The 22,511-nt window shown below is 50.3% G+C and overlaps 3 protein-coding genes across 4 annotated transcripts in view; 2 read left to right on the forward strand and 1 right to left on the reverse strand.

Annotated features, from left to right (window-relative positions):
* The first annotated feature begins 357 nt into the window (after positions 1–357).
* LOC117883339 (receptor-transporting protein 4-like) lies at positions 358–5,721 on the forward strand. Its single transcript, XM_034782578.1, has 2 exons — positions 358–807; positions 3,061–5,721. Exons 1-2 carry the CDS (start codon positions 620–622, stop codon positions 3,566–3,568), a joined length of 696 nt encoding a protein of 231 aa, XP_034638469.1. The 5' UTR covers positions 358–619; the 3' UTR covers positions 3,569–5,721.
* A 112-nt stretch (positions 5,722–5,833) lies between these two features.
* On the forward strand, positions 5,834–15,447 carry LOC117883369 (receptor-transporting protein 2-like). Its single transcript, XM_034782626.1, has 3 exons — positions 5,834–6,473; positions 9,530–12,570; positions 13,711–15,447. The coding sequence occupies exons 1-2, from the start codon at positions 6,313–6,315 to the stop codon at positions 10,077–10,079; spliced, it is 711 nt and encodes a 236-aa protein (XP_034638517.1). The 5' UTR covers positions 5,834–6,312; the 3' UTR covers positions 10,080–12,570; positions 13,711–15,447.
* Positions 15,448–18,451: 3,004 nt separating this feature from the next.
* The window catches only part of MASP1 (mannan binding lectin serine peptidase 1), a 64,265-nt gene continuing 60,205 nt past the window's right edge, over positions 18,452–22,511 (reverse strand). Inside the window, exons 15-16 of one of the 2 annotated variants that reach the window (XM_034782681.1) lie at positions 20,897–20,996; positions 18,452–19,190 (exon numbers count right to left, since the gene is read on the reverse strand). In XM_034782681.1, coding sequence (XP_034638572.1) covers positions 19,000–19,190; positions 20,897–20,996 — 291 coding nt within the window. In that variant the 3' untranslated portion in view covers positions 18,452–18,999. Of the gene's footprint in view, positions 19,191–20,896; positions 20,997–22,511 lie in introns of those variants that run through there. The other variant, XM_034782682.1, reaches the window with a different exon arrangement.

The following is a 22,511-nucleotide window of genomic DNA, read 5'->3' on the forward strand; positions in this document are numbered from 1 at the left end:
TTGTGCCCTGCAAATGGCTTCTTGTGTGTCGGTTTTTACACGGCTCTTCCCAGGAGGGCTTTGCAGCCTTTTGCAGGGCGAGGAGAGGGTTGAGGCCTGTTTCCCGAGGACGGCTGAATGATGCAGAGGGCAAAAACATTGATCCAGAGACCGTTGGCCCCGGCTGGAAGTCCCTCCCCTGTCTCCCTGAAGCAGCGCCTCCTGGTGGCAGCAAAGTGGCAGCACCACCCTATGGAAAGGGAGGTAGATGCCTACAGGAGGGAATCGGTGCTGCAAAGTCAACTGGGATACAGTGTGGCTGTGTGTGCACGAGGGGACGAGAAAGCTGTGGAGTTCCAGCAGGGATGTGTGGTCCCCGGGCTGAATGTGGCCCAGGGGAAATACCGTGGAGTTGATCCCTGCGGGGAGGGCAGTCCTGCACACAAGCAGCACGTTAGTTCCCCTTTCAGTTTCGTTTCTCACAAGCCCTGAGCTTCGTTCCACACCCAGGTTCCTGTGTCAGTAGCAACCAGGCAAAGGAGCCCACCTGTGCAAGGCTGTTCCTCAGAGAGGGAGGGGACGGTTGCAGAGCCAGAGCCCCCCCCCCTTAAATAAGTCACATTCCTGGTTCAGACAATAAATGCTGCTGCTCAAGAGAGGTTGTAAAGGGGAAGGTGAGAACATGAAAACCTGGCAGCGGATGTTTGATCAGAAGATGGAATGGGAGAAGCCAAATGACACCTGGTCTCTCACCGTGGAGGATAACCTCAGTCCTCAAAACCCAGAACGCCGATGGCACCTATACCAGCAGAGAAAAGCATTTGCCAGGTGAGGAGGAGCAGACAAACTGGGCAGTGAATGATGCTTGAAGGCATGGATGGCGTGTGAACCCCGCCTTTGGGGAGGCTAGCCTCCCGTCCCTTCCACCTCCCTTGCCTGCCAGAGCCCTGAGCCCTCTTCCCCCACTGCGGCCAGAGGAGCCCAGCCAAACCATCCTGAGCCCTGGCCACTGGCCCGAGCTGAGCCCCCGCCGGCTTTGGGGCGGAGGGGGAGCAAGGACGGGGCCTTGGGGTGGAGCATGGGCAAGGCCACAGCCTGGGTTAGGGGAGGCTTAGCTTAGTGTTAGTGGGGAAGGAAGCAGGGAGGGCAGGTGCGAATTTGGGAATAGCTGCGACTGAATGATCGATTGGGCTAGTCCTTGTGTTCGCTGCACACACGTGTAAAAGGGATTTAGCTGTACGGCACCTAGCCATTAGTGCTGATGAGTCACTGTGATGGCACTAAATATTTGCCTCCTGTTAATTAGCATTTTCCACTACTGTAAAAGTCTGTAGAGCAGGAAATTGTGACTCCCCCCTCCCAGGAGTGGAAATGATGTCATGGTTAGAGCAAGACAGCATATTTAAACAAATTCCCTTGAATTTCCATCAGTAGTTTAGCAAACAAGCAGAAAGCTGGCGGAAGCAGTGAATTTACTATTGCAGGATATATGCATCTTTCAATTTCATATCTGACCACACGTCTTCACTCCAAATACCGTCAGCTAAGAGCTGTGTTCATCCAATCCGGGAACAGAGATGGATCATGTGATATACATGGCATGTCAACACTGATCACATTTCGAATGTCAAATACTCACTAAGGAACAGTAGGCCAAGAATTATTCACAGAGATTATCCCTCTAATAATATATTATTATCACTACATATTTGTATTACCAGAGCACCTAGGAGACCCAGTCAGGACCTAATTGTGCTAGGTGCTGTACAAACACAGAACAAAGACAGTCCTTGCCCCAAAGAGTTTACCGTCTACATATAAGACAAGAGACAACAGATGGATACAGACAGCACCAGGAAACATTTAGACAGTATTGGTCAGTGTGATAGGCAGCGGTCAAGACAATCGTGCTCTGCTTGCTGGCTGTGACGAGAAGGAGAGATGAAAACTGTGGAATAAATGATTCCAAATGAATTTTTTGCTCATCTCTCGTTATGGGCGAGAGACTGATCCACAAATGCAAACAAATTCAGGTTGGAGACTGCTCCTGAATGAGCCTAGACTTCAGCTGTAAATTGAAAAGTGCCCCAGTTCTAGGCTCAGTCCAGCTCGGAAGGCTTAGTTAGAAATCCGTTGCAAAGCTGTAGTGGGCCGTGCTGCATGAAATATGACCCATGGGCACGCTGAGCCCAGGTGGAGGAAGTGACTATGCTCCCAGGCTGGGTTTTACTCGGATTGATTAGTAAGTAGAGTCTTTGCCCATCTAGAACTAGGGGAGGAAACTTAATTGCATTGGCGCTTTCCTCTGGGGAAGTCATTTGAGTTGGCAATGTTTGTAGAAAGGTCTGGAGATGAAGGGCAAAACTCCCATTGAGTCCAACAGGAGCCGGCTTTGAAACCCGATACGTTGAATTTGTAGGGTGGCCAGGTGCCCGGTTTTCGACCGGAAAGTCCGGTCGAAAAGGAGACCTGACAGTGTCTGATCAGATCTACTGACCAGACACCCAAAATCCGGTTACTGCGAGCAGGGAAGGCGGGGAGGCGCCGGGTCATCACCCTCTCCGGCCCCTACTCAGCCTGGGCCACCTCTTACCTTCATCAGGTAGCTGCAGCTCCCAGCCCCAGCTCCACAGGCGAGTCCCTGGGTGGCCAGGGGGGAAGGGAAAAGCAGCGAGCGATGGGGGGAGGGGAGAAGAGGAGTAGACGGGGGCGGGGCTTTGGGGAGAATGGGTGGGGCAGGGGTGGGGCCTCAGGGGGAAGAGGCGGGGCAGGGGAGGTTCTGGCACTTCTGCTGGAGTGTTCAGTTATTAAATATTACCAAGTTGTGACCTTGTCCAACACTTTGCTGCCTGACCCTTTGGGGTGGCAGGTGAATGTGAGTGAATGCTATTAGGACTATGCCATTTGGGCACTCGATCCTGCAGAGCACTGAGCGCTGCTTGCGTGGACAGCAGCAGGGTTTGGGGGTGCTCAGCCCCTTGCAGAATCAAGCCCAATGTCAGGGGATGCGTCTTTCTCAGCATTGAGCTTGGGGGCTGGTGTGGGCGCCGGGTTAAATGTCCCTTCCTTTCCCCCCCGTAGGTTTCAGTGCTCATGTTGCACCCGTCACTGGCCATCGGCTCAAGTGTTCATTCTCTTCCACATGCACCTGGACCGGAGCCAGCGCCAGGGGCAGGTAAAGATGAGGGTCTGTGGGCAGAAGTGTAAGAAGTGTCATGGAGCGAAGTTTGAGACGCCCACGTTCAGCCAGGAGAACATCGAGAGGATCCTGGACAAGTTGGTGCTCAAGGTCCGTGAGAAATGCTACCGAGAATCCATCGCAAATCGTGATTTAGCAGACCCCGTAGTCGAAGAAGTTGTGGAAGGGCCACATGACACGACCCGTTGTGAGGCGTGTGCTCTGGGGATCTGTTATCTGAAGATCCAGCCCTACTCATCTAGCTATGGATTCGTTAGCCCCACTTCTCCGGCTGCAGCTTCTCAGCCTGGCCAGCAGGCTTGGCGGGGAGCAGACGCAGACAGCGACTGGAAGCTCTTGTGTTTTGTGGTGGTTTTGCTCATCTTTGCTGTGCTTTTTAGTGGGAAGTAGGCAATTCAGCGCTCAGAATGGTTCCCTAATATTATCCACACGGGTTGTTAATGCACCTTCCCTTTTTCATGGAGAAAAAAAATATCTGGCCTGCGCCGTTTGCCTGGGAAATCACCATATGCTTAATATTACCATGAAATGGTTTAGAGAGACTGATCATGCCCATGCGTCATGCACCAGGGTAATAAACAGAGGCTGTAAAAAACAGGCCTCCTCAAAAGCAAGAGGGCACATTATGCCCCTTCTTGTTGGCACCTGTGCCCCCCTCTGGAGGTCTGATCCAGTGCCCAGTGGAATGAATGGAAAGACTCCCACTGACTCCAGTGGGCATTAGATTGGGCCCTCTGCCCCATCAAATCCTCATGCTCCATCTCTATGCCTTGTACCCCCCTGAGAGGGGAAGGGTAGGATCCCAGAGGGGGCTTTGCTGCCCGAGGAGAGGCTGGACTTGAGAGTAACTGCTCTTGTGTGCAAGATGCATCCTGGATCGTCTGCCCAACTGGAGGGCCATTTCCCCGTCCCTTCTGGGGTGGCGGGAGGGGTAAACGCCAGGAGTCAGAGCCACGTAGCTCCATTGCTGATTTCACCAGTTGAGGAGTGAATCGATCCCTGGATAACTTGTCCCCTTCCATGGGAGTGGGTCTGATGTATGCCTAGATTTGAGTAGAGTCCCCAGTGGAGGAGATTGGCACTGGGGCAGGCCAGAAGCAGGGACCATGTTCACAGGACAACGAGTTCAGATCCTTAATGACAGCCTTCTTGGGCATTGTATACCTGGGTGTTTGCATGGCAGGAAACAAGGGGCTGCTCGTCAATCCCTGGTCACATCCCGCTTTGCAGTGTGCTTTTCTGTCTCACAGACAGAATCCTGGGCAGAGCAGTGGTCTGAAGATGAAGGAGTTTCTTGGCTTGGTTTACATGTAACAAGGAAAAGGCAACTCCGTCCGTGTCCCTGTTGAAAAACGGCCCCTGCTGAGTTTTAGTGCCTCTGCAATACTATATAAGGACCTGTTCTGGATAGAGCAGTTCCTTTTCCTGCTTCCTGTATTTTCCATGTTAATAGACCAATACTTGGCTTTGGTATTTTCTCCTTATTGTATCAGTTCAATAAAGCATCACATTTAAATTGAAATATCAGAGGACGCAGGGGAGCTTCCCTCTCTGCTGGGGTGTTGTGTGAACCCTACACCCTTTGGGGAGGCAGGAGTTCACCCAGCAATTGCCCTGGTGCACAGATCTATCCTGGTCCCTTTATTAGCAGGGGCAGCACCCCAGGGTGATTGCCAACAGTAGCCACTCAGTGGGAGTGTAACAGAAATCCCAGATGCCTGAGAGGAAGCTCTGCGTCCATCCAACACTCAAAGCCTCCACGATCCCTCCAGCCTTAGCGTCTCACGGACTAGGGCACATTCTGAGGTGCAGTGCAGGGTGACGGGGCGACATGCTCAGGGTGTGCTCTGGCCTTGCCCCGCCGTCCCTCCCAGCTCAGGCTCTGGTTGGGCGGGCTTTATCCAGCCAGCACACGCCCTCTCCGTGGGGGTGTGGGGAGATGCTTCTCCTGCTTGCCCATCCTTTAGCCAATCACGGCTCTGGTGGCAGGGCTGGCCGTCACAGCACTGCTGCTGATCTGGGGTGTGGGGACTCCACAGATCCGTGGCACATCTACACCGTAATGGCTAAAGTCTGGAACTAAAACTATTGGCCTAGCAGCACGCTGAGGTCTATTAACCTCTAAGCTACCCGCTGGAGAACAAGTGAAGGATCCCCACTGTACAGCATGTATCTGTCCCATCACGTCCTGCCAGCACATGAAAACGTCATTCCCAATATCTGCCCATAGGGCTGTATTCTTAATGCGTTAACTGCCTGATTACATCTGACCAGGAGAAAGTTCTTGAAATAGTTACCGCGATGGCTGTTGGTGGGATCACGATGCTTTCCAATTTTAGCTAGGAGTGTCTTGGTTTGATGGAGTAAGAGATACCAGCTCAGTTAGTGTTCTGGGGTCTACACAACACGTGGTGTTCAGATGCAGAGCTGATGTAAGTGGAGGTAATCCCACTGAGAGAGAAGGAGGAGGAATCGCCAAAGGAGATGCTGAAGAACAACCACAGAACAAAGTAGTAGCCGCAGTTCAGAACTGGAGGACTAAGTGACAGGGCTGAGTGCTGGAGAAAGACTTTCCGGGAGGCGTTCTTGACCAGGGACTGGCTGACTGGTCTTGCTTCCATGGGTCTGTCCCATGTCATGCTAGTATAGCAGGGGCAATGAAGGAGCCCATCTTTTCTCCAGATGTCATGACATTCGCATTTTGACACAAGGACATGGGAAAAACCTAGGCCCTGGGATGACGTCTGTGTCCCGTTTTCTTCTCTGCCTGTCTCAGTAATCACCTGGCCGCGGCTCTGCTGAATCTGAATGCCAATGGGGAAAACAAAGCCAGTCCAACTTTTTGTTTGAGTGACTATTCACACACATCATTTGGAGGCATTCACCCATCTCAGAAATACAGTCCTTATCATATACCCCAGGCGGAAACTGGAGAACCAGATTAGCTTTGGAAACAAAACTCCTTTTAGTTTCATTTCTCACACACACAGAAGTTATCCGGTATCTAGCAGCGAAGGAACTCAAATCCCCACCCTGCCGCTCAGCAGGTGATGAGATAGAAGTGGGAAGTAAACAATCAAAACTCCATTTGTAACGCAGCACACTTTGGAGTGTCCTCACGAACATCTGGAGAGATGAAGAAGCTGAACATGGATTCTTGGAGAGAAATGTTTTATGAGAAGATAGAGGAGGTGAACCCACAAGACTATTGGGACCTAAAGATGCACCAGAACCTTGATTACAATGACTTGGGACCTGGTTGGAAACAATCACTGCAAGAACATGCATTTGCCAGGTGAGAAGCAGCAGCTGATAGGGCAGCTGGGGATTTCTTTAGGACTTCACATGTATCACACCCCCTTAGTCATTGACAAATGATCTATTTTTAGTGAGGGATGCAGTGTGTGTGTGTGTGTGTGGGGGGGGCGTAGTAGCATATATGCAGTTGCTTTAATTATGCCTTGGAATTAATTATGCCTTTAAATGCATCCCCCGATTTCAAAAATGTTTCCTTTTTTTAGAGGCATTTTCTGTTCCAGCCACCACACGCCCCTCCCTCCCCCCGCTTCTGCAAAAGCTGCTGCTACTCCTCTTGGTTTAGAAGTTTAGTTTTTTATTTGGGGTTTATAGTCTCTCTCTTATGCTATTTGAAAGTTGTTGGACATGGAGATAGCACCAGGACAGCAACCCCAGCCAGTGCTTAATTTGTAATGAAAGAGGTGCTGGGCTTCCAGCTCGACAAGCCCCAGCACAAATTAAGCACTGGCTGGGCGGTTGGAGAGCGGCGTCTGCTAGCCAGGCCCCCAGCTCTGAAGGGAGCGCCGCTGACAGCAACAGCACAGAATAAGGATGGCCTGGTCTGGTGTATTGCCACCCATACTTCTGCGCTGCTGCGGGCGACGGTGCTGCCTTCAGAGCTGGGTGGCTAGAGCGTGTGGCCGGGAGCCCAGAGGTGCAGGGGCTATGAATTGCCGAGCCTAGAAGTACAGCAAGCCCCCGGCAGAAATTAAGGACTGTCCCCAGGGCCTAGTGAGGAGGTGCTCCTTCTAATGCTTCAGTAGTTTATGGCACTATCATAAGGTTTGGGGGACCTGGGTTTGAGCCCGCGCTAAATAGGTCTGAAGATCTGGGTCTCAGCCTCTCTGTGCCTCAGTTTCCCATCTGTAAAATGGGGGTGAGAGCACTGCCCTGCCTCACAGGGGTGTTGTGAGTATAAATGCTTTAAAGATTGTGAGGTGCCCAGATGCTATGGTGACGAGAGCCAGATAAGTACCTTAGACCAGGGGGTTTCAAACTTTTCTTCTGGTGACCCAGTTGAAGAAAATTGTTGATGCCCGTGACCCAGTGGAGCTGGGGGTGAGGGGTTTGGGGTGTGGGAAGGGCTCAGGGCTGGGGCAGGGGGTTGGAATGTAGCAGTGAGGGCTGTGGGGTGGGGACTGGGATGAGGGGTTTGGGGTGCAGGAGGGGCTCTGGGTTTGGGGGGGCTCAGGGCTGGGGCGGGGTGTTGGGGTGCAGGAGGGGGTCAGGGCTCTGGGCTGGGGCAGGGATGCGGAAGGGGGTCAGGGCTCTGGGCTGGGGGTGCAGGCTTTGGGGTGGGGCTGGGGATGAGGGGTTTGGGATGCAGGAAAGGAGCTCCGGGTTTGTGGGGGGGCTCAGGGGTGGGGCGGGGGATTGGGGCGTGGGTTGGCGCACGGGCTTACATCGAGTGGCTCCCAGTCAGCAGCCCAGCGGGGATGCTAAGGCAGGCTTCCTGCCTGTCCTGGCACCGCGGACTGCGCTGTGCCCTGGAAGTGGCCAGCAGCAGGTCTGGCCCCTAGGCGGAGGCGCGCAAGCGGCTTCACGCAGCTTTCGCCCGCAGGCACTGTTCCCCCCTCCAACTCCCATTGGCCAGTTGCCGGCCAATGGGAGTGCAGAGCTGGTGCTCAGGGTAGGGGCAGTGCGCGGAGCCCCCTGGCCCCCCCGCCTAGGAGCCGTGCCTGCTGCTGGCCACTTCCGGGGTGTAGCACGGTGTTAGAACAGGTAGGGACTAACCTGCTCCTCACCTGTTGTAAATCAGAGTAGTTCCTTTGGGTGCCCTGGAGCTAGGTCAACTTACACTGGCTGAGGATTCGCCCATCAAGTAGCTACAGTATGAATATGTATAGATCTATGTCCAGTTGCCTGGCAGTCAGGGCAATACCACCCCAAGGGCATGTATTGTTGTGAAAGCCTCTGGTACATTGAGTGCTGGTGGAAGGTGCTGGACTGACATTGATGGTGCCTGATACAAGGTGCTACTCCGGTTTTACCTCATTGTAAAAAGATTTGGGGGTGGTGGTGGATAATCTGCTGTATGTGAGGCCAAAAGTGCTAATCTGACCCAGGGACACATAAACAGGAGAATCTCACGTAGGAGCAGAGCGATTATTTTATCTCTGTATTTGGCATTGGTGCTGCCGGAATCCTGTGTCTGGTTCTGGTGCCCACAACTCAAGAAGCATGCTGATAAATTGGAGAGGGTTCAAAGAAGAGCTATGAGAATGAATAAAGGATTAGAACGCATGTCTTATAGCAATAGACTGAAAGAGCTCCATCTATTTAGCTTAACAAAGCGAAGGTTAAGGGGTGACTTGATTACAGTCTATAACTGTCTACACGGGGAACAAATATTTAATAATGGGCTGTCAATTTAGAAGAAAGGTCTAAGAGGACCCAATGGCTAGAAGTTGAAGCTAGAGAAATTCAGACTAGAAATAAGGCGTACATTTTTAACGTTGAGAGTAATTAACCATTGGAACAACTTACCAAGGGTCGTGGTGGATTCTCCATCAGTGGCCATTTTAAAATCAAGACTGGATGTTTTTCTAAAAGCTCTGCTCTGGGAATTATTGTAGGGCAGTTCTCTGGCCTATGTTACACAGGAGGACAGACTAGATGATCACAATGGTCCCTTTTGGCCTTAGAATCTAGGAATCTGTAATTACATTGAAATGCATTAAAATAAGGCAAGGCAGTGGCGGACACAGCGTGGTGAGCATTACATCTGCTTACACCAGATCTGAGGTTGGCCCCAGGCCTTTAATTAGCCTTGAGTTTGATAGTAGGCGCTGCTGGTTGGTTGCTGTAATGGAATCTACAAACCCCATACTGAGCTTGGGCAGGAGCGGGAGTGGAGCCTCTCCTGTCTGCAGGCAAGCAACTCAACCGTATCTACAGGCAGCTGCCGGAGCTGCCAATCATGGAGACACTTTTTTGGGGGTGGGGGAGGTAATAGTTGCCTATATAAGACAAAGCCTCTAGTATCAGGATGGTCCCGATAATATTGGGACATCTGGTCACCCTGTGCATGCTATATCTCTTTCCTCTTTTTAGCTTCCAGTGCTCATCTTGCCAGCATTTCTGGTCATCAAGTCAAGTGGTTATTCTGTTCCATATGTACCTGGACCAGCACAGGAGAAAAGGTTGGGTGAAGATGAGAGTCTTTAGACAAGAATGTTATGAATGCTCTGAGGGTAAGTTAGAAGAGCCAAATTTCAAGGAGGAAAGCGTCCAGAAGGTCTTGGAGAACTTGGTCATCAGCATTAGAGAGAAATGCTATGGAGAGTATGTGGCCCAGTTATCTGAGGTTACAGTGATAGGCCGGCACTATGGACCACATCGGAGTGACCATTGTGAGGCTTGTCGGTTGGGAATACATCAGAGGCCCAAACACACGATGTATTATGGAAGACCCAAGGACATAGTGTACCATGGGACATCCAAAGACACAATGCCACCAGTTCAGCTACCATCACACAATTTACCCCAGGGCACAATTTGCGGTAGTTTTGTGTTTTGCTGTGTTTTATGGACTATTTTGATTTTTATTTATATGAACAGTTGGATACTAAAGCTAGTGGGGGTAAACCCCCTCGATTCATGAATAATTGCAAATACAAATAGTGGGGGTAAACCCCCTCGATTCATGAATAATTGCAAATACAGTCAGCTAGTTTTGTTTGCTCTGACTGGTGAGCTTGTATTTCTTATTTTACCTGAGTGTGTAGATAATTACTAGGGATTCAAGAACATTTTTGAAGTCCCCAAAAACTTCATGAAGTCTGGTGGGAATGATTCTGCGTCGGAAAATTCTACCCAGAACTACATCATTCATCCCTCGCTTTTCTCTAGTTATTGTTCTCCTGTTTGAAAACTTCCAGTTGGCTAATCAAGGAGCAGAAACAATACCACATGACTTAGGTGACCAACCACACACCAGGAGTAACAAATGGCTAAAACGAACAGTTTGTGAACAGTCCAAGAGACTGAAATTATTTGTCTGGACTATTTGGCAAAGCTAAATAACCAACACGTTGGATCCATGAACCTAGAAAGGAGCTACGTTAATAATGAACATGATTTGTGACGACTTATGCAGCTGGCTCCATCTGTTACCTTCCTGCTTTTTAAGGCATTTGACATGGAAAACTGAACAAGGAGAGAGACTGGATTTAGCAACTGAACTATTTGAGGAAAGATGGGCCAAAGGAAATGAGCTAATTCAAAAGAGAATCATACCAATGTCAGGCTGGAGGGGAACTCAAGAGGTCATCTAGTCCACCCCCACTCCCATGCTAAGGCAGGATAAAGTAAGCCTAGACCATCCCGGATAGATGTTTGTCTACCCTGCTTTCAAAAACCTTCAGTGACGGAGATTCCACAGCTCACTTGGCAACCTGTTCCAGCGCCTAGCTATCCCTAAAGTTTTTCCTGATATCCAACCTAAATCACCATTGCTGCAAACAAAACCCATTACTTGTCCTACCCTTGGTGGACATGGAGAACAATTGATCACCGTCCTCTTGCCTTGGACAGAGTTGAAGAGAGTTATCACATCTCCCTCAGCCTCCTCTTCTCTAGACTAAACATGCCCAAAATCGTGGATCCAACTTTTACAAAAACGATATGTATCCCTAATGCAACTCATAACACCGACTGCTTCGCTGTGATGTAGTCAGTTACCTTTTGTGTTTGTCACCCTTTTTTCCCCTTGTGCAGGAAATGAATTGTTCCGTCAATAATTGTGTGCCTCTTTAAAAAAAAGTAAGTAACTGAAAAAACCAAGGTGATGGGGAAGCTTAGTTGCTGTCTCTTTAAATGCCATAATGCAGGTTGGGTAGTTACAAAGCCACATGTGTAATGTTGTGGTTAACAGTGAAGCAACTCTTCGGTTTGCCCTTGAAATGGGTTGTTCCTGTTGACTAATATACGCTGACTAGCATACTTACATTTTACGCTGCTAATACCACCCGCAATATATATTCCAAGCATTTAAGTCTATATATTATTAAGCATTAATACAGCAGTTGTATAGCCCAAATTGGCCTGTAACTTTATTATGATTTGTTCACTTATGCTAAGTGTCCCATAACACCTCTCATTAGCTGAAATTGACTTTGGCTTAAGTAGATGCGAAAACGGTCAGGATCAGGACATGTGAGCATTGCCTCATAGCTACCGTGTCAAGCCTGTTTATCCTGGTACAGGCTGAAAGGGTGTCTTCACACCCCTTAAGACCTGGAAAGCATGTGGTCAGAAGAACAAAAGCTACACTGTGGTACCAGGAACAAACAAGGTGAAAAGCTGATTAATGAAATCCAGTTTCAGGTGATGTATGTACTAGCTTTTACTGGTAAATAAGTAGGGTATAAAAAGATGGCTTTAGGGCTGTCACTTTGGGGAACACACCTGGCACGGAGCTGCTCTGCGGAGACTGGTATCGTATAGAACCTTTGCCCTAGACCATATTAATAAACCTGAGTGACATTGATTATTTAGTCTCTTGAATATATTTCATAATGAACCAAAGGGGGGTGAAGCAACTGACTAGACAATTTACTCACAGTTCTAAGGATTCTTTTGTAGCCTGGATCCAGTGTTTCCTCTCCCTTGGCTGGGGAGTGGGGCGGGCATAGGCTCACCCATCACAGTACCAACTTCTGCACCAAATGAAGCAGGGGCTATCTAGCCTCATTTGCTTCTCAGGCCTGCGTCATTCCCAAGAACCACCTCTCTTGTGCACTGAAAGAAGCAGAGGTCCTGGGGAAAATATAGTGCCCGATCATGTAAACTACCTTATCAGAATTCATAGGCACAAGGGAGCTGGATTAAAGCTGCACGGGCGACCTTAGTGCTGGCATTTCCGGAATTCAGGAGGTTGCAGTCTTAATGTTTCGAAACGCCCGCTCTGTCCATTTCTCCCTTGTGTCCAAGGGGCAGCGCTGACTCGGCTCAAGGAGGTGTTTGAGTTACACACATCGGATGGGCACAGATAATCCTCACTTGTAACCATTCCCTGTTGCAGGCAATCAGAGATGCTGCTGCGTGGCCTTGCTTAGTGCAACTGTGCGATGCTCCCACAAGGTGCTCTTCCGGTGAGTTTTCTGGCCCCACCCCTTGTGCAAGCCCCCATTCCCACCCCTGTTAGGCTGGGTATGAAAGGGAATCTCTGTCCTGAACCCAGAGGAGAGAGGCATCAACCAAAGTGTTGCACTGAGCCTGTGCCTGCAGATGGCGCCCCTGCGCCCTTAGCCTGCAATTTTATTCCTCCCAGACAACACTTTAAACCACCTATTGCCTTTGGGCTACAATGATTGACTCAGGGACAGACGTAACCTAGAGAAGCCTGGTTGGGTTAAATCTCCGTCGGGGGTCTGTGCTGTTGAAGGGCAAGGCAATGAATGCTCCTTCTCTCGTCTCAGTTTTGCCCCTTCTGCCCAACCGACCCCTCCCAACCAAAGCCAAATCGAAATTAATAAAATCGAAACAAATGTCAACCTGAGTTTTTACCCTGAAAAGGGAGAAGTGCCATAAAACCCACTCTGGACTTTGCTATTGCTATTGCTGGTACTTGGAAAGTGATCGGCTGCTGCGATGGTGGGCAGTAGTATAAAACTCTATTAGATACATAGAGCCTCAGAAATCTTCCTCGGGCCTTGCACAGAATCCAGCCTGAAGCAAATGAATCCGCATTGAATCAAACATATGGCTGGTCTAATTTAAAGGCAACCGAAATCTCATCTGGGCAACCCTGGGAGAGTCCCGAGCTCCGTGCTCCTCTGTATTTTACCTACTAGCCAGCTAAGATATTTGAAAATTTCTGCTGGGCTCTTTCAGCGGTGAGAAAGTTGCTGTGACTGAGAGTTAATTATTCTGCTTGCTTTATACTAAACCCAGCGCACGCCGCTGGGCATTCTAACGAAGTTGAATTCTTTTGTAGCTCTGTCTTTCAAGCCAAAGTGGCTTTTTGGCTGCTAAAAAGCGGCCAGGGACTTCCCAGCAGGCCTGTGTTTGTTTAAGCTGTTTCTTAGCTATTGAACTTTGAAAATACACATCCAGTGAAACATAACGGGCCAAAGTAACCCCTGATGAAAGGCCACTGGTGCCAACGATTTCAGCTATTCCACTGCGACCGAGGGCACAAGCCAGCCCTGTGTTTTCTGAGGGTTTTTTTTAGGGAGGAGCAGCTGTGTTCCTTGTTTCCAGGAATAACGTGTTTCCCGTTGCGTTTGCAGGTGTGACTCGATGTCTCCTGCCAGCTCTTGCCTGTCCCGGTACACATGCACACTCACACCCTCTGTCTCACACATGGGCACGTTGTTCATGTACGTGCAGATGAGACCGAAATGAAACGACACACTAAGAGCTCTGACGTGGGCCCCATGCACCTGAGGCCCCTCTGACTTTAGGAGCCTCCCCGAGGTTCCTCAGTGGAAGAAGGGGCTTGGAGCGGGTGCTGATTTCAGTCACGCTCACCTTCCATCCCCTCCTTTGCTGCACCAGGCCCAGGTGGTGACCAAACGCCCCACCCCACCATTTGCGCTTGAGTCTTCATTCCCACTGGCAGGGAACGGCCAGGAAAGTGCCACTCCCCAAACCAGGGGTTTGGCTGCTGGAACAATGTCTGGGACTGAACGGCTCGGGAGGCCAGGCCTGGCCAACGCTCTCACCCAGAACAATGCCGGGTGCTGTGCCCGAGATGCTCCATTCCAGTCAATAGGAGAGGGACTTCCACAGTCCCCAGGCAAAGCAGACTGTCCAGGGGTTCTCTCCAGCTCCGATGTCGGGGGGTTTGTGCTGCATCCCTTCCCCCGCTTCTGAGGGGAGTGTGTGTGTGTGTGTGTGCGCGTGGGTATGACAGCATTGCCCAGCGCTAGTTGTGATGCCCCTTGTCTCTGCTGGGAACGCTCTGTCTGTTCCAAAGAAACACACTGACTGTTGGTTTCCATTGTGCACCAGCCCCAAGTCTAATCACGCCATGCCTAATGGCATTCCTGGGACGGATGCTATAGAAACGTACCGGGCCTCATTTTCTTTGCTAAAAAAACATTTCTTCAAATAAAAAGGAGATTCTTAAACAACTTCTTCTTGTAGCTTCTCTGCCACAGACTTCTGGTGTGACCTTGGCATGTCTCTTATTCTCTCTGGGGAAAGGAGGATGAAGATCATTGTTTTGTCCCACTCGTTGTCTGTCTAGACTGTAAGCTCTTCAGGACAGGGCCTGGCTCTCGCTGCGTGTTTGGACAGTTCCCAGCACAAACTGGAATACAGATGTTACAATTCTGAACTCAGCAGCAACCTAATCTACCCTCACAGTGGTTTTCTGTCTAATTTAATCGCTCTGCCTGTAGGCATTTTTAGGGCAGTATCTTTGTGCCATTGACTTCATCTGAGTAACTCCGTTTTTACCCTGGTGTCCATGAGATCAGAATCTGGCTCTGAGTCCTTCCAACTCCCCCTTTGAAGACACAACTCCCTTTGGTAAACGTCCCAGGAAAGGAATTTGGTTTCTTTTGAAGTAAAGCTTCCGTCCCCTCCTGCTCAAGAATCTCCCTTAGTCATTCTCCTTTCTTCTTCCTTGACTGAGTTTACACAATAATCGATCAGTGAAAGGAATTCATGGCAGGCTCAGGTACTGCGGCTGGATAACAGCTGGCTTACTGACCACTGGGCATTACGAGAAATAGTTCGATCAGAGTTTAAAAAATAATATTATTGAGCAGTTATATTTTTGGAGGACAGGGCAAGCATTCCTGGACCATGGTTACCTCCATTTTGCAGATGGAGAAACTGAGGCACGCAGCGGTAATGTGATGTAGCGCAGAAAGGCTGGGATTCAGTCTCAGTTCTTGGTGGAGGTGGAGCGCCAGAGCAGAATTTTGCAGCAGAGCCATGCTGTTACCTAGCTCCTCTGTGATGGCCGAGGAGCACAGAGTTACAGCTCGTGTGTGTGTGTGTGTGTGTGTGTGTGTGTGTGTGTAAGGGTCAGTTACTGCAGCTGGGGACCAGCTGACAATTCCCCCCATGCCAGCAGCATGGCAGGGTGGGATAGCAAGCGCACACTGAGGTTCTCCTCCTGAGGCTAGGTCTGGAGTAGCCCACCGTAGTGCCCTGTATCCCAGCTTCTCTGGGCCAATATTCTCTAGCAAGCCGGGGTGCCCCCCGGCAGTTTTTGCGTGGTGCGCACCGCTGACCCATTCTCCCTTACTTGTCCTTGTTGTAGCCGGTCTAGAGGCTGTCACTGAGTGAGTCCGGTGGGCAGAACATAGGGGCCTGCCCGTGGTACGCACCGTGCATAAGATGTGTACACCTGCGGGTGCCTGACCCCTTGTTGGTCACGGGGTCAGCGAGTGGACATGCGCCATCCCAGTGACCTTGTCCTCGTCCTTGGACACAGCAGCCAGACTCTGCCTGCCTCATGCTCTCCGCAGAATCAGCCGGCCTCTGGCTGCAGAACAGGGCTTGCGCCACCGACAGGTCGAGAGGTGCCAGCAAAGGTGGCGTCCGTCATTGCTTTTTCTTTTCTCTGCGCCCTGTTTTCTAGCCCTCCGCTGCAAGGATCAGCTGCTGGGTGAGCACAGAGGGGCCAAAGCCCAGCACAGCACCTCTGTGCATTTAATGAACAGGGTCCTTAGGAGCCTTTGGTGCAGGGATTTGGGGAGATTGGGGCCTGATTCTGCTCTCGCTCACCCCAGGGGAAAGCCAGTACCAGTGAGATCAGGGTCAGGGCCAGGACATTTGGCTCCCGACTCAGAGCTTAGACCCAGGGTTCTGCTTCAGCCCCATCTCTCCTGTATCACAGACCTGAGTGAGTGTTGTAAAGGGGGGGGGGTGAGTCTCACCTGGCTTGGGGTTTTGCCTGGCTGAGCTGAGATCTCTCACCCCACAACAGGTCACCCCATTCTTCCCTTCTACTGTCTTTTCTGGGAAGTAACCCAGTGGCCTTCTACCTGCCATCCCCCTCATGCCCCCGATATCGCCCCCATCCTGAATTCCTCAGGGGAGAAAGACAGCCAGTAAGGTTGTATCACCAGGGTCTCTCAGAGGTCAGTGTCTGGCCCACTCCCCATTCTATGGCAGAGAGCTGACCCCTCCACTCAAGACATGGCAGGGAAGTAGAGGCACTGGTTGGTTTTCAGCTAGTTTGATGTGAAATGTACTTTTCTGGGACGGTAGCTGCTTGCTACTTGCCCAGCCACACTGTTAATTTCTGTTATTCTCTCTGTTCTCAGCCTATGTGCAGCTATCTCCCCGCTGGCTGCCGAGTGCTTCTTTCAGGCTGTTACAAGGTTATAAATACTCGAACTGCCAGGTGCAAGCCATAGTCATTTTTAACAAACCCTGTTCACCTGCAGGTGTAGAGACCTGCTTCCGATCTTCCTTCCTGAGCGATGCTAGAAGAGCAATAGCTAAACGGCGGCCCTTACGGTAGCTCAAAGGCCAGAGAGAATACGAGCCCAAGTATTACACAGGTCGCGTTGGAGTGCTGCACATGCGCTGTGTTTCCTATACGTTGCATACATCTTCTATGTGCTTGAGGTGTTTTTTGCATGTGTTACATGTTGCATCTTGCAAGGATCACTGGGTGTTTGGCTTGCCCGCTGTGGACTGACTGAGTCGACCGGGTCTGGTGGACCTTTCAGACCATGCCAACGAAGCCAGGAAAAGCCGACGCTGAAGCTGGCAGAGTTGACAGAATGGGGAGCTTTATTACGTGATCATTGCAGCCTTTTGGTACTCGACTGGTGAGCATCACCCAGCAGGAGCCAGGGTGACCTAGGGCCTGATTCAAAGCCCACTGAAATTTGCATCTGTCTGTTGAGTTCAGTGGGTTTGGATCGATCCTGTGGGCACCGGTTGTCTCAGCATCAGCTAATTTTAATAGGCTTTAATTAGAGTATCAGACAGGTAACTCCTCAAGTGCAAATGCTAAATGCCACTGGCAGGCCTGTGTATTCCAGTAGGCAGTGGGTCTGACCCGGCTGCTGCTCTGTCCGGGGGAGTTTTGTTACTGGTTTCAAGGGGGTCAGAATCAGGGCATAGATTTGGACAAAGTTCCGCTCGCTGTAACTCCCGCTCCCCTTCCCTTGGTATGAATATTGGGTGTTGAAAGAATAACATTGTTTAACCTGTGGGTTACTGAGACGCAGCTGCCTGCTAGAGACAACAAAGTCATTGGGAAAGGGAATGGAGAAGTTAGAGCCAAATTTAGAGCCCATCTAACAATCATGGGTTGTACGCTGAGGAAAGAACTTGAAACATCCAAGGGTCCAGGACCCTTTTGCTTTGGCAGATCCTGAATTTGGAGCGGCTGCATGTTTTGAAAGACATTCTTCTGCCTAGGTAAAAATTCACCCCTGGGCAGAGTCGGACATGCCACCTAAGTCCCACTTCTGACTTAAATGTGATATAGATCTTGTGTTGGCTTTACACAGAGGGGTGAATTTCATCCACTCTATTCCCAGAAGGAGTATCTTTTTCAGGCTTGTGTCTGTAATTTTCACTCCATGCATCTGAGGAAATGTTTTTTACCCACGAAAGCTTATGGCAAAATAAATCTGTTAGTCTTTAAGATGCCACCGGACTCCTCGTGGTTTTTGTGGATACAGACTAACAAGGCTACCCCCTGATACTATCTTTTTCGGGGTTGATCCTGGAAATATTACTGGGCATAGTACACCTCTACCCCGATATAACACGACCCGATATAACATGAATTCGGATATAATGCGGAGCAGTGCTCCAGGGAGGGCGGGGCTGCGCACTCCGGCGGATCAAAGCAAGTTGGATATAATGCGGTTTCACCTATAACACAGTAAGATTTTTTGGCTCCCGAGGACAGCTTTATATCGGGGTAGAGGTGTACTTTGAATGCTCCCATTAGCATCACAATAGGGAATACTTAAGTATTTGCAGCATCGGGCCCTTTGCTTGCATACCATAGGCTGCCAATTAATTAGAAGCACTTTACAAATATTCAATGGTCTTAAAAATAATTATTTGGTTTCAGGAGCAAACTTTCCTTTGCAGTGTTTCATAACAGAGAAGTTTTGCAAAACCCCAGCTTTTTAAAAACAAAAAAAAAAAGTCTTGTGGGCTTTGTAAAACCCCAAACTCTGGCAGGATTCCCCCCAGTCTAAATCATTAGTATTGATTATGGCATCAGGTTTATCCTGTCCTTTCCTGGTAAGCGCACAGTTACAAGGAATTGCAGAGTTGTCCGTGCGTGGCTGTCGGTGCCTGGCAACCAAAGGGAAATTGACTTATCCCCGCAGGGTTGGCTGCAGAGATGGGCTCAGGTCACAGGTCAGTTCAGGTAGGTGCAGGAATCCAGTCTCGGCCTTTCCTGCCACTATATTTACACTCTGAGGCATCCAAGGCATCTCCCTGAGGTGGCTTTTTTGGCAGAAATCGGAACGACCCATTTATGTATCACCAACTTCATTGTCTGCTGCAGACCTGGCAAACTTGCTGCACCTCCCAGCTGTTCTCGCCTAGCCGGGGTTGTGAGCAGGCCAGAGAATTCAATATTCCACCCCAGTGACCTGCTGAATCCAGGCCAAGCTCTTGGACACGCTGGAGTACACTCCGTATCGATCGTTCTGCCCGCATCCATCTCCCCAGGACACCGTGCCAATCAGCTGCCAGTGGTTATTCTGGTTGCTTAATGTGACCATGGGCCCCCCTGAATCTCCGCTACAAGCATCTTTTCCTCCTGCGGGAAGAAGAGAAGGTTGGTCATTTCTGGGGCGCCCAAGGGACCCAAACGTGCTGCAGACTTTGGAAATTGCTACTTCAAAGTTACGGACAGGGTTAGCCGCGTGCCCCCACTAAAATGCAGCCACCTCTGAGTGGCAAACTTGGCAACTCTTTACCAGCGCACAGCAAGGCTGAGAAGCGATTTAAGACAGGAAGGGAGGAGGAATTCTGGACCTAGTTGAAACTAAAGGAGAAATAGAGGGAGGCAGAATGACCCAACCTAAAATTTGGCCAGGACATCAGAGTTAACACTCTGATATGGAAAATGGTGTAGAACTTTTAGTGACTACATGTGGCCAGGACCTTGGTTTGATGTTTCATGCAAAGTAGGGTGACCAGATGTCCCAAATTTATAAGGACAATCCTGATGTTTGGGGCTTTGTCTTATATAAGCACCTATTACTTCCCACCTCGTCCTGATTTTTCACACTTGGTATCTGGTCACCCCAATCCAAAGACATCCAGCACAGGAGAAAATATGGGTTAACTTCTCAAGCTGGTTTCAAGGAGATGTGAAAACCAGATGTTAAGATGTGACCACATCTTATCAGGAAACAGGACCTGGCATTGTATGGGCAAATCTATCTGTCCGGAACCAAACCGGATGCTGCGTCCCCTTTGATTCCCTTGCAGGAGCTGCATGGAGTAAACCTCTGTCCATAGCCCATCCCCACTGCGGAACTTCCCAGAGTTCATGGCTGTAAGGCCAGACGGTGAGCATCCGTTCTGATGTCCCGTCTGATGCAGGCCAGGGCAGCTCACCCAGGAATTCCTGACAACAGCCCCAAAACTTTTGGTTGCATTAGATCAGAGATTTTCAAAGTGTGGGGCATGACCCCATCAAAAGTGTAAGGGGGAGGGATAGCTCAGTGGTTTGAGCATTGGCCTGCTAAACCCAGGGTTGTGAGCTCAATCTTTGAGGGGGGCATTTAGGGATCTGGGGCAAAAATCTGTCAGGGATGGTACTTGGTCCTGTTGTGAAGGCAGCGGACTAGATTCAAGGTTCCTTCTAGTTCTACACTTCTATGATTTTATGACCGGACAGGGCTGCGCTGAAGGGTCAGAGTCAGCAGAGGGATCTGTCTGGATGGGAAGCAGGAGGGGCTCCGTATAGGCCGTCTCGGCTGCCAGGATCAGGCTCCCTGCCCATCTTGCTCCCCCACGGCTGCAGCCACAAAGTGCAGTCACCCTCCTCTTCTGGAGAGGCAGACACGGACTCTGAGTGGGGGGCTGCAGGCTGCACCCTGGGAGTACTGCTCTTTCCCTGCCAGACAGAGCCCCCTGCTGGCCCCAGCCCTTCAGCACAGCCTGAGGGCACAGAGCCCCATCCGCGTCCCCTGACGGATAGAGCCTGTGCAGGGGAAGCAGATGGGGCCATGCTGATGGGTCACACCACGGGGTGGGTCAGCACAAGGGCTGTGCATCTCTTCAATCCACTGTAAGCTCTGCTGGGTGGCGCGTAAGCCTCGAGCTGGCCTCTGCACAGGGTGACGTGCCCTCTGCCCCCTCTTCAGACGAGGAGTTGGTAAAGAGCTGTGACCCCCTTCGAGTTCACCCCCTCGCCAGGTGTCTAACAGGCAGCATGAGGGTGAGACCTTCCCGCTGGGGCGGATGGAAGGACACCCTGGCACCAAAGCTGGTTTGTTTAGAAGCAAGCTGCACCTTCTTTCTCTCCAGCGCAGATCATATCATCCGTCACCTTTTTCTTCAGCCTCCCATAGGCTTCCTGGCACAATGCGTGGTCAGTGAGTGGGATCTCAATCTGCAAGACAGGAAAAACAGTTAGTTACCAGGTGCCCATTGGCTAGCGGCGGCCCCTGCTGTACCTACGTAGGCTTGGAAGGATCAGATTTGTAGTGGTAAATGTCACTAAATCTCACACACCGAACTCTGTAGACACACAAACCGCACACACACAAACCAACGGAAAAATATTTCCGTGAAGAGCAACTGAAATTCACACGTGGCCCAAGGCAGAAAAATGCTGCTTGAGAACTTGTGAGTGTTTGAGTCGAGGCTAAAATGTTGACATCTGATGGTCGCAGTTTGCATCTTAATGGTTTATGAAGCTTTTGCTTTTGGAATCTCAGCCTCAACTGGCATGAAATAATTGTCTGAGCCCCACCTTTGCCTGAACGGCCCAGGATTTTCCACACCCGTGAATATTTAAATTGATAAAAATTGCAAAAAAAAAGCATATAAATAAACACTGATATTATCCACTGAAATGATAAAGAAAACACAAATTGAGTTCTGCAAGCACCTCCCCCACCTTCTCTTTCTAATATCCTGGGACTGACACAGCTACAACTGCAGAAGCCCAAACATCCTTTATTCTTTGTTATAGGCACCCTTGGCTGGGGGTCGGAAACAGGGATCGAACCTGGAACATCTAGATCCCAAAGCAAAAGTGTCTAGTGCTTGACCCAAAGGAGCCTTCCCCCTGTACTCAACGCTGTAGCAGGTTTCTTAATTGCTACGTGGCCAAGCCGCTGTCAGAGGGGTCAGACCACCACGACAAGCCGGCGTGGGGGCATACACCTGTAACCACATCAGTTAACCTATAGAAATCAGAGATGGAGAAGACTCGGCTCCTTGTGTATACTGAAAGCTTCCTCATCATGTCCTACTAGAAGAGGGTAGGTGTGGGCGTTCATGCCGAATGCCTTCACGCAAAGGGTCTAATCCTGCCCTCAGATACGTGTCTGCAGTTCCCGTTCACACTCGTGTGTTTGACCACAGAGTCTGGCCCAAAGTGCGATGGAACAGGGAGCCAGCTGGAAAAGCCACCGGCATGAGTAAATCCAGTAATGGAAGGGACGAACACAGCTTAGGAACAGGAAGGGACACGAGGACACAGCTAAGCAGAGGTGGTGGGATGAGGAGGTGGACGTGAGGCTCCGAGGTGCCAGATGATTATGGACTCTCCCAATATTTGCCAAAAGGTGTAATAAACCCTCCCTGATCTGCTCTGGTCTCCACTGCATTGCTCCCTGCCCCCATCACCCCACCAGTGCCGCAGCCTCATCCATGCACTTGTCTGCTTCTCCCACTCACCTCGTTGCACCTTCTTCCATACTGCCCTCCGAGAACTGATCTGCAAGGCCACCAACATGGCCTCCTTTCAGACCCACCCCTACCATGATGGCTACAAGAAACTGGCCTGCTAACCACGGATAGGTTGAGGGCGGCTGTGTATTTTTTTCTAAAACACACACACACGCTACCTATCCTTGATTGTCTCCCGTGCTCTTCTTGACTTTGTAGGTTTTGTCTA

Source organism: Trachemys scripta, chromosome 9 (genome assembly GCF_013100865.1).
Source record: "Trachemys scripta elegans isolate TJP31775 chromosome 9, CAS_Tse_1.0, whole genome shotgun sequence".
Taxonomy (NCBI): domain Eukaryota; kingdom Metazoa; phylum Chordata; order Testudines; family Emydidae; genus Trachemys; species Trachemys scripta.